Source organism: Natrix helvetica, assembly GCF_964273705.1.
Source record: "Natrix helvetica genome assembly, chromosome: 1".
Taxonomy (NCBI): domain Eukaryota; kingdom Metazoa; phylum Chordata; class Lepidosauria; order Squamata; family Natricidae; genus Natrix; species Natrix helvetica.
The window spans coordinates 271,701,972-271,713,712 of NC_138548.1; the positions used below are offsets into that span (position 1 = coordinate 271,701,972).

Below are 11,741 nucleotides of genomic sequence, written 5' to 3' on the forward strand. Positions count from 1 at the left end.
CTCCAACAGCCTCAATTATTCTGATTCTGACAGGTATAAATTTTCAAGCAGACTACAGCCAGCCATCCCCCATCTATTTTTGAACAGGATGACAAAAACTAGGTTTTTGATTCAGCTTAGTCTCGGTATCTGATTAAAAATGTAAGAGACATACAGTTATGCTGTATGCATTTTGAAAGTTTTGGGACATCTTTATTGATTCTCAGTTCATTGTCACAGAAAAAAAGGAGAAATAAGGGTAGGAGTAAAACTGAGGAAAAATTACCTATTGGCAAGTATGATTCACTCTGTCTTGTTGAATTTCATGTCTATGTCTTTACATCTAAGGACTATAGTCTGTTCATTAGCCTATACCCTACAAAGAGTTGGATTGAGAACATATGTACTTGTAGTTCTGATGAGATTTGCAGGACTATCCTAAAAATAAATTGCATCCAGAAAAGAAATGTTTCTTTTGAGTCAAAGTCAACTGCTGATGATTTTTGCTCCATGGACAGTTCCATGCAGTTATTTTGGCAACAATGCAGAATGGTGCCACATTGCTCTTTTTTTCTTTTTCTATTTTCCTATTTCTTATAGTCAGAACTACACCCGTGGGCTTTCACCAATTCAAGTAATAGCCAGATCCAACTCTAAGTTTAGCTAATCAGCTAATAGTCAGCAGCCATGGAACTGGGTTCAGAGAATTACACTCAAAATATGTAAACTTTTGCAAGGTGTTCAGGGTGAGCTAAGTTGTTGGCAAGTAGATAATTAAACAAAAAAAGTGTTTTTGCTTAATTGGTATTCATGGTACCTGTTTTTCCCCCCTTTTGATCTCCAGCATAAGAGGTGCATTCCTGCTTCACTCGATGCTTACTATTCAGCTCAGGATTCCAACTCCCGGGGCAGATTCTACACCGTCATCAGCCACTACAGCATGGCTAAGCAAACCAGCTCGCGGTCTGTATCTCCATGGCTTTCTTCAGGATCGGTAAATCATGAAAATAAGGCCACTAAGACAGAAGGCCATTAAAGCCATGTGATGGCCTGGGGATGGAGGGAGTGGGAAAACCACATCATGTCTCTAAATCATTGCTCTAGTTCACAGAGGGCGCCTTGCTAATTGGTGTGACGAGAATACACTAACTCCAAGTGCAGGTGTCATCTTAATGGATAGTTTTCTCTCTTTCATTCATTCTCACCCTCCCCTTTAGTGCATTGTTCTCGTTAATTTGTAACTAAGTCAGGATCTTGTACAAAGGCATGTTAGGTGTTGACTATATCTCACAATGTACAAATATTTTTAAAACCATTGCTAAGTATTTGTTAAGAAAATAAAAATGAAACAAAAAAAGCAAACCCAGAAAACATTGACAAGAAGGTAAAAGAAATAGTAAACATAATTTATTAGGCCTTTCTTGGCTGAGAAAACAGCCTTGAAACTTGGCAAACAAAGGTGGGGAATTTCTTTATCACAATGTAACATGAAAGAAAGGAAAGTTCAGATTGATGGAGGAACTTTATAGTGCACAACCATCATATACAAATAAAATACACAATTGTCTGGGCAAAAATCCATCTCAAGGGATGGTGATGTTAAATGGATGCTTTTAAAGCAATTTAGCACCACTGGTGCTCCAATGTGCATTATTCTGTCCTTAACATTAACATGAATGGGAAAGCCCTTACATACAAGGAAAATCCTGTCTCTTTACCAAAAGCCCCACACATGCATTAAACTATTGGATTGTGGCTACTAATCTTTGGTTGTTTCTCAAGAGGGAAATATTAGCCATGACAGTGAGTGCAAGCAGGTCCCTACGTGTCTCCTGATTGTCAACCCAATTTCGAATGCAACAATTCTACCCTCCCACAATCCAAAACTGATCGCCAAAGTTCAAAAACAATTCAAAATTTGACCTAGAGAAAGAGGGTGAACTGCTGTCTCAGAAGGGCCCAGGGTTGGAGTTTTGTTTTTTGGGGGTGTGTGAATTTGAGATAAAGTAAAAAAATATATAGAAGTAAAACATTTTGTTTTGATTACTCAAGGAGTACGAGAGGCTTATATCCCCTTGGCTCCTGGGAATCCTGCTCAATAGAGCAACAGACAGATGTCACTGCAAATGCTCCATCACATGGCCAGCCACTCTTACAATAGAGAGATTCAAAGAAACACAAAGATAGCCTGTTTTCTATGTTTGCCAAAATACATTAAAATTTTTTAAAAAAATGGTTAGCCAATCACCTGAGTTATCGCACAAATAAAATTTTGCTAGAGATACATAATAAGAGGAATAGCAATGGTATTTGCTACTAGCCGCCATGATCCCAAAATGATGAAATAATGCATTCTGACATCACGAGGCATATGACTGCCTTTTCCTATCCCAAGATTAAATACAAATGCAAAAGTTATAGGTTTTGCCTGGTGATATTATGACAACATGTAAACATTTGCCCTCCTTATGCCAATGGGTACCAGATAGCTTCAAAAAATTCTCATCCCCATTGGCAAGGCCCATTCTCTTTCCTGAAAATCTGACAGAATTGGATAATACTGTCCTCTCCTCAAAATGTAAAAGACAGAAAAAAACAAAACAAAACAAAACCCAACCAACCAACCAAAACAAGCAAGCAAACAAACAAACTTCCAAGCAGGAATTTTTTTTTTTAAATGGAAGTTAGATGAGAAGTAGCACATGCTGAAACAGTGATATTGTCTATTCAGCGTCACATTTTCTGCAATAGGGATCATGAAGGAGGTGCTGGTTCTCCTGTGTATTGGATAGCATTTGATGAAGCATATCAAATTAAATTAGCACATTGTGTAGATGATGAGTAGGTTACAAAAAGGATTTTAGGAGTATAACCTTGCTGTTTTTTGCCACATTTGCATGCTGGCATTTTTAAATTCTTCCCTCTTCAATTGTCCTTCACCCTATACAATAACTAAACATTTTTTTAAAGAAATGAAAAATAATTTTAAAAGTCACCCATGACATAATGTCAGAGCAGCTGTGGAATAAACCACCGCCAAAAAAACACCCATGCGTATTTCTATACACTCCCATGTAATCATGCCATGCACCTATTGCAGATCATAGCTTCACTCTTTAAGAAGATTCTCCTAACTGACTCTGTGGGTTCATTTTTAGCAATGAAACCAAGTCTAATATCACTGTCAATATGTAGGTGGTAAAGAGATATGGAGCTACTCATCAGGAAGCCATTTTTTTCCTCCCAGGAAAAGAATCCACATGTTTCTAAAACCAAGCATATACATTACTCTTAATGGAACATAATGCCTGTGTTTGTTTGCACCAAGTCCTTGGCATCATCTAATAAATTGTGTTATAAAAATTGTGTTATACAAATATACAGGCTACTAGTGCAGCTGGATTAGTACTAGTGACCTTGACAGGCAATGGCACTTCATAGTCTCCTAAACAGTACTGATTAAGGCCACATGATTCAACCACTTCAAGGTCCCATCAGTGCTAAGATGGAAGACTCAAGTCACATGAGTCCAATCATAGATGTAAATGTGCTACATAGTTTTATATTACAGCTACAGTGAGTTTACACTTGGCCAATAAAGAATACTATTCTATTCTCTATTCTATCTTCAGTAAATAAAACATGCTGAATTTTTAACAGAAGTTCTCAGAACCCCACAAATTGGCTTCCATGAAATCAGTAGAGCCCTTTAGAACGATAGGAATTACTGAATACATGCACAGGAGGAAGCAGTTCAAGAGTGTGTTTGATCTAAGACATCATATTAGGAAACTCTGTAATCTCAGATGCTTTATATCTATACAAAGGTTTGAACGAATTGTGTATTTAAATATTCTTGGTTTTGCAGAGCTGGTTTGTGTCAAATTAACCTTCAGTTTCATGAAGAAAAAAGAAACCAAGAGTGTGATCCACCAAAATCTTAATTTGTATTAATAGGAGTTGCTTGGGAGTGGTCAGTGGGGGAATTTTTGGCTATGCCCAAATTATGCAAGTTAAATCAACCTGAATGTAGAAAAAAAAGCTAAGCAAACAATCTGTTTTAAAATTAATCAAATTGTCACTAAGAGTCCTAAAGATGGGCCCCCAAATCAGATTCATGATTTATATTTTACCTGCAAGAAAAAAAGAAAGCCTACTCTACTGGAGATGGAAAACAAAAGAAGTAATGATAAATGGTTGTATAATGTAGCCAAAACTGTAGTGCCAAATCTCATTGTCTTTTTATCCCTGTCTTTATCTCTTTCTTCATACTACATCTGTAAATCCATTTCTCATCTAAAAATGTAAAAAAAAAATCATTGGAAAAAAAAGGAAACAATTTCCAGAACAGCTCTGGATAATTTATAATTTTGTGGTTGTTGTATGTCAGTAGATAGAAGAGACTGAAGTATTTTTGGTGTAGTTCTTGACTTTTTCTGACAGGACAAATAAAATTAGATGTGTCTGAGAGTCTCAACTATTGTGGTACCATTGTTTCCTTCCATTTTCACTCTAAGAATTTACATGGATATGATGAACATGTTAGAAATGATAAAATATGGATTGTGCATTTTTATTTCACCCCTCACAAAATATAATAGACTATTCTTACATTTTTAACACACACGCATCTTTTAGAGAAATATATAGGTGACTGGCTTACCTCAGATGAACTTTACTTCAGATCAACTAAATTCATAGGTTGATCTGGCTCATAGTGATCCCAACTGTCAGTTTCAGGACTCAACTGGCATCTGCCAGTCAAGTATATTAAACATTGCATAATTGCAGTGAGTTAGACTTCAAAATGGATGAGTCCTTCACAATTCAAATCTTTGGCTTCTGACAACCTTGCTTAGATATCAGCCATCCACCTGCACATGCAACCACACTACATGCTTGGTATATACACTTTTCTTTTGTGAACATTTTGTAGCCCTTACTTATTTTAAGATCCAAGCTGAACTTATTGTGCAGAAACTCATACCTTTCTGGGAGGAGGGAAGTGCTGAAAAATTGTTCTTGAAAATTGCTCAAACCCTAAGAAAAGTCAAGAAAATGATGATTTAATCAATATCATACTAGAAATAGAGATTATAATCAGAGTCTTCTCAATATCAGTCAAGGTAAGTGATATATATATCCAAATATAACCAGCATACCTACACCTGTGAAAATCTACAAAAACATATGTATGTATGTGTGTGTCTGTCTGTCTATCTATCTATCTATCTATCTATCTATCTATCTATCTATCTATCTATCTATCTGTCTATCATCTATCTATCATCTATCTATCTATCTATCTATCTATCTATCTATCTATCTATCTATCATCTATCTATCTATCTATCTATCTATCTATCTATCTATCTATCTATCTATCTATCTATCAATCATCTATCTATCATCTATCTATCTATCTATCTATCTATCTATCTATCTATCATCTATCTATCTATCTATCTATCTATCTATCTATCTATCTATCTATCATCTACATGCACACACACACACACACACACATACATACATACATACATTGAAACCTTTTTCATGCTGCTCAATTACATTTTGTCTATCTAAAAATACTTTTAATAAAAAACGAATCAGATAAAAGAGACTAGTGCATAAGAATGCATCACACAGTTCCAGAAATTAGGGAGGACAAAGATCATAATTAAATGAGAAAATATAGGTGCCAATACATTTTACTGCCAACTAGGGGGTTAATGAGCATGCATATGCAGCATTATGTGTTAAGAAGAACACATATACATCTACATATTGTCTTTATTCACTGCCTTGTAGGGTAACTTTACTTATAAGAACTTTGCCACTGCATGAATGTACCAAACCATAATAATTGCACAACAAGATAGTTTATATGGAAGCTTTTATATTTCCGCAATTTCTCTGCTACAGAATATTACATTGTAAATGCAGACATCACAGTGTGACTTGGAGAGGGGAAGATGCTACTCTCCATGTGTTGAATCTACTTCATGCAAGCCATCCTTTGACAGAACAAGGGATGGTTTAAACATGAAATAAAACCAGTTCATGGAAACTAAGGCTATCAGGCAAAGTAAATCACAGTAGCTATTGCATTCCTTTCGATGCTCATTGTTGCAGTAAACATGATTGGGAAGTATCAATTTTGAGACCAGCTCTTGGGTTTTCTCCAAGTATGTATTTACCAATGGAACAAAATGCAGACAAGTGGAAACAAGGCACAGTCATTTTCTCAGGTTTTCATATGAAGAGGGAAAGCTTTACCAGTGCCAGGATTCATTCTGACTTTACTTAATGCTATCTCCTTTTTCCAATGCCCAACATTATGTTTGTTTAAAAAATATTAGTAAAGTTTTTAAGTGGGTTAATAGCAGACTTCACTTTTACTAAAATCGGTGCAAAATTAGTCTTAAAAATACAGATAGTTGATATTCCAATGCAGGTATAGGTCTATTCATTATGAAATTTAAATTTGAAAATAAGGGAAACATTTCAATCTGATCCCACATTAGTTTCTTTTATAAATTGAGCACCATTTTGGGAATGCAGATAAATCAAAGCTATAGATTAAAAATAACGTTGCCCACCGATGAGTTCTGTAAACACAACAAAGATACTTTTGAAATTATTCTGTGTGATATTCATGTAACAGACTTCTTGATTAATCAATGTTTGTACAAGCTGCCTAGGCAATTTTTTATCCCATTGGGCAAAAACTTTGGGACATGAAATTTCATCACTAGCAGCAGGCAAAAAATGACCAAGATGAAAATACAAATCTTTATAAAATAACTGTGTGAATACCCAAATTAAACGTCTATAAATCAAATAAAAAACCAAGTAAATGTGCCAGCAAAGAAAAATAAGGATGAACCCAAGTAAGGATCCCCAACGACTGCCATAAATTAATTAGCAAAATACTTTTGTGTACAGTTAAAGAAAAACCGGAGCAAGAAAAGATTGTAACATTTCATATAGTTGTAGTTTTTCTCCAGAGCGATCTGCAATCCATAGATACTTAAATCATTTTTTATTTCTAAAAGCCAATTAATTGGTATCTTTGGGGTTCCAATTAAAATATCATTCATATAATGATTTAACAAAGCTGATGGATAACACTTATGAAAAGGATTCAATTTTGCAACATAAATCTGACACAAAAAAGGACTAAGTAAATATATAAATCAACCAACGAAATAACTTTGGACATTTTGCTTTTGGTTTTGACCATTGATGGAAAGGACTACGGGAGGCTGCAGATATACCACCACCCCCGATTTTGACATTCCTTTTTAAAATGACCAGGTTTACCACAGTTGTAAAACTTTCCTTAAGGCTTGCTGCCTTGCAATAAAGCAGCCACCAATTTATTAGTTTGACAAAAGGCTGTTTCTATATCTTGACACACTTCAATCATATCTGCCAAATTAGACAAACCAATAATTGCCCTCCGGCATTTGGAAGTAGTGTTTTCCTTTGCTAATTTCATCAACAACTTCGTCTGGGCCTCAGGATTGTCTATCTGTTGTTTTAAAGCATCCTGAAATCTGTTAACAAAATCAGGATACGGCTCAATAGCCTTCTGTTTGATATTAGAGAAGGCTTGCTGAGGCTTGCCAGAAACAGGCACAAACTCTTCCTGATCAGGGGACTGAGGGGGATAGAGAAAATGGCAGGCACAGTGGAGACAAACTTTTCCTGATCGGGGGGAGGGGGGGCAGAGGGGAACAAAGGAAAAACAATTCTTTTAGCCAATTATTTCATGGTCTTGTGAAATCAATTTAGGTGAACAGACAGAAAACATATCTTCTATATCCCCCCCCCTCTTTTGCTAATCATTCCTCTGACTGTGGAGAAGCAGAAGAATTAACTTATCCACGAGGAGCTGAAAGTTAAATTAAAGATGATTTTGGGGGAATAATTTTTACTTGATCACAATCAGGTGGAGGCTCTGTGGTCAATTGTTGTCCTGCCAAAACTTTAGAGCCAAATTTTTCCACTGCATGGTGGCACAGAAACCATAGTTGTAATATCTCTACTGGGGCCCTGGGTTCAAGATGTAAAGTTTGCCCTGTTTCTTCCCAGTCATGTAAACGAAGCGTTCCTCATTCGGGATACCAAAGACAATGTGTCCCTATCTCTTCCAGTAGCTTCCTTATGCACGCCTCAAGTGCTGTAACACCTGACTTCTATAACAAGAATCTAAGTTCTGTCACGTGTTGTTGCTGGTGTAGAGACAGCCTGAAACCCATACCTACCTCTGAGGGGTCCTGTAGGATGATTGGTGCACCTTGGGGTCTGTTCCAGACGAAGGTAAGTATGTTGGCAGTTGCTCCCCCATAGGGTGTCCTAGTCCCGGGTTTCGGCACCAGATGTAGGTCTCAGAAATCCATCACAGCAGGTGGTGTCCAAAATGTCTGTCTGCTTACGCAGAGTTTATTTGGCTTTTATACAGTTTTAACAAACAAAGCATAAGCAGGGGTAGCAACAGCATCTTATTGGTACATAGTCCTTGTCAATATCTAAGACCATCCCAGCCAGAGTAGAATCTTCACATAACTCCCTGGTACGGCCTGTCTCTGCTAGGTGAGGTCCTAGGTTAAAAGGTAAATAGCCACTGAGTCATGGCAGTTTTCTGCGCATGTCTTTACGTAATCTTTCCTCTCATTCCTACATTTGTGCAAAATATTCAGTGAGTTGGACACAAATGTCAAAAGAAAGATACTCAGAATAGCAGTCAATGTACTTAACTTCAGTTAGCCGTTGAGTCTGAATTACAAGGAACCTCCATTCCTCACATCACAGAATTATAGATATAAAAGTAAAAGAGAGCATAAGTCTTATACTGAGCCATTTAAATTACCTCTATAGAAAAAAATACCTGTTGTGGATTGTTTGTCAGTATTTTCTCTTGCATTTTCTTATGGAGTCTATTTCCAATCCCCTCATCTCTACCAGCAAATCGCTTTGGCTCACTTGTGATTCTCTCTGATACTGTTAAGAGGGAACATTTTTTTTATGTTCAGCCACCCTTGGGATTTTGTAAGTGTGATGCTGATAGTGAGTATTAATAATATTTTGAAGAAAAAAGAGCTTGAAATTGGGATAGCAGAGACAATCAGGATCTTGCAGTAACTGTTGTCACTGTCAGGAGTTTCCCTGATAGGTTTAGTCCACTTAAAATGTAGAATAATTGGCATCCTTGAGTCCAAGCAAAGTTGGCTGAGTTTTTCTGCATTAAAATATATGGCAGTGCAATAGAACATTGCCAGAATTATTAATCAATTGGCCTTGGATAAACGTTTGCACATAAAAGAAATGCAGACATTTTGTGATGGCGTGGTTTAGCCTTCCAAAATGACAGCAGAGGAGAGAGGGGGGAGGAAGGGGGGGAGGGAGGGAAATATTAAATGTTTTCATTTTATGGGGCTAAGAAAATGAACCTTCTCTGTCACAGCCTCTCTCCAAGCATTAGGGCCAATTCATATCTGCGGGAGTTCCAAAAAGTAGTTATTTGATTTTTATTGGTTTATATTTATATTTGTAGGCTATCCAGAGTCTTTAAAAATGGGAGACTATAACAGTTTTATAATGAATTAGCCGATAACCTGGCATTGCCCGGGTATTTATTTATAGGAGGAAATGTCTGGACCAAATGTAATTTCTAATGTTGGATTTCCCCCCTTACCAGCGGGAGCCCCCTTGTGGAATACTGTGAAGTTGTTACCGTGGCAACTCTAATGCACTGCACAGTAGAAGCCATTTTACGGCACAACAGACTGTATCTTAATAGAATACACACCCCAAGGGGTTTTAGAGGTATCTTACCCCCCACAATATTTTTTCTCCAGAGGATAAGTCATCTGTGTACCAAATTTGGTTGAAATTGCTCGAGGCATTCCAGAGTTATGCTGGAACACACACACACATTTTTATATAGAGGGATAATGATAGTAATGGTTCATGTGGATAATATTAAGAATTTATTGTTAAACACTCATTGGAAATATTTCACATATCAAAGTGATGCACATCCAATTGTACCATATTGACTTTTTATCTTTCAAAATCCATGATCCAACACAATGGACTCTTCAACCACATGGATGGCAGCAATGAGTGGAGTTTGCAGCCAGGCATTGTTCGTGGCTCAAAAAGTAAGTTGACCAATATGTAAAATCAATATATGTTTCTGAACCATGCATTCAAAACATGCATTCTTGGACTGAGTTATATATAGCAGAAGCAATAGCACTTAGACTTACATACTGGTTTACATAGTGCTTACATGGTGCTTTATAGCCCTCTCTAATCAGTTTACAGAGTCAGCATATTGCCTCCAACAATCTGAATCCTCATTTTACCAACCTCAGAAGGATGCAAGGCCGAGTCAATTTTGAGCCAGTGAGAATTGAACTGCCAAATTGCCGGCAGCCAGCCACCAGCAGAATTAGCTTGCAGTACTGTATTCTAACCACTGCACTACCACAAGTCTTGCCATGGTGCATATGCATAATGAAATAATTTATACTGGAAAAATGCACAGATTGGGATAATAAAATATCTGCATGAGAGCAACTTATTGATTTTCCAGATACAGTATTTCTACAAAAATGGATTTTCCAAGAAACAAATGGAACAGAACAATACGTGCATAGATGTGGCAGTGCCACAAATAGAATTTCCACATATCATTATGTTCCCAAGAATTGATGTCTGTGTTATCACATAAAGATATTTCATCTAGTTAAAAATACTTATTTTTTCTTATTCCCTGGAACATCATTGTTGTTATTTAAAGATCTCACTATATTTTTGTTTTTTTTAAATATATTCTTCTGAATTAATTTAATTTCTGCTTGTCAGTATTAACCATTCAGGTATAGAAAACAAATTCAGAAGAAAGGGAAGTGGCCAAGCAAAGCTTGCTATTATATATGATAATCTCTGAAATGCACCCTAGCATTAGAACTTGTCATAACTGAGGAAATTACAACCAAGAGGAAGAAACCAAATAATAGTGCTTTATTTTTGTTCCTCTCACTTTACAGGGCCAAAGTCTGTCAGAATATAGGGAAGATAATTAGCTGTAAACATTTGCCTGGGTTCACGAAACTAAATCAATAACAGAATAACCGTGGAGAACATTAATTAGTTCTGAGTTGCAGGGTATTGGCTAGATACATGTGATTACTTGCCAGTGCAATGGAATTTATATAGATGGTGCTCTACTTCCAAGAGAATATTCTTCCAAGAGAACCAGCAGCCTCAGATATCAAACTCAGAAGGGGGTGGGGAGAATAAACCTGAAGGTCCTTAATTCTGCTTTATGAACAAAGTCAGAAGAGAAATTTCAACTGCGGCCATTAGAATCTGCTAATCTAAAAAATTGTAGTCAGTTCAGTCATTTTCTGGATCAGCTGGGAAAAATAAGTACACAGTGTGAGATGAATTCCAACATATTTTTGGGAATTGAATCATGCTGTTTAATTATTCTAGGAACTCCAACAAACAACAAAGCAACAAAAATCGAAAGAGAGCCATTACTTAAACTAATATTTGAATTATGGCCAGGAATTTGTGGTCTATAATACCCAGTGACGTGCAGTCAGGTGAGGCAGGTGAGGCACAGCCTCACCACTCTCATCATGAAAAAAAAAGGAAAAGGAAAAAGCTGAGCTAGTTGCTGCCTCACCATGGATGACTCTGCTTAACCTCACTGGTGCTCTCCCTCCCCAAGTGTAGTG

General features: G+C 36.7%; 1 protein-coding gene across 2 annotated transcripts in view; it reads left to right on the forward strand.

The window, feature by feature from the left end:
- The window catches only part of NSG2 (neuronal vesicle trafficking associated 2), a 59,060-nt gene extending 54,604 nt beyond the window's left edge, over positions 1-4,456 (forward strand). For both annotated transcript variants that reach the window (XM_081942587.1, XM_081942588.1), the window contains exon 5: positions 824-4,456. In XM_081942587.1, coding sequence (XP_081798713.1) covers positions 824-1,015 — 192 coding nt within the window. In that variant the 3' untranslated portion in view covers positions 1,016-4,456. The remainder of the gene's footprint in view (positions 1-823) is intronic.
- Positions 4,457-11,741: the final 7,285 nt, after the last annotated feature.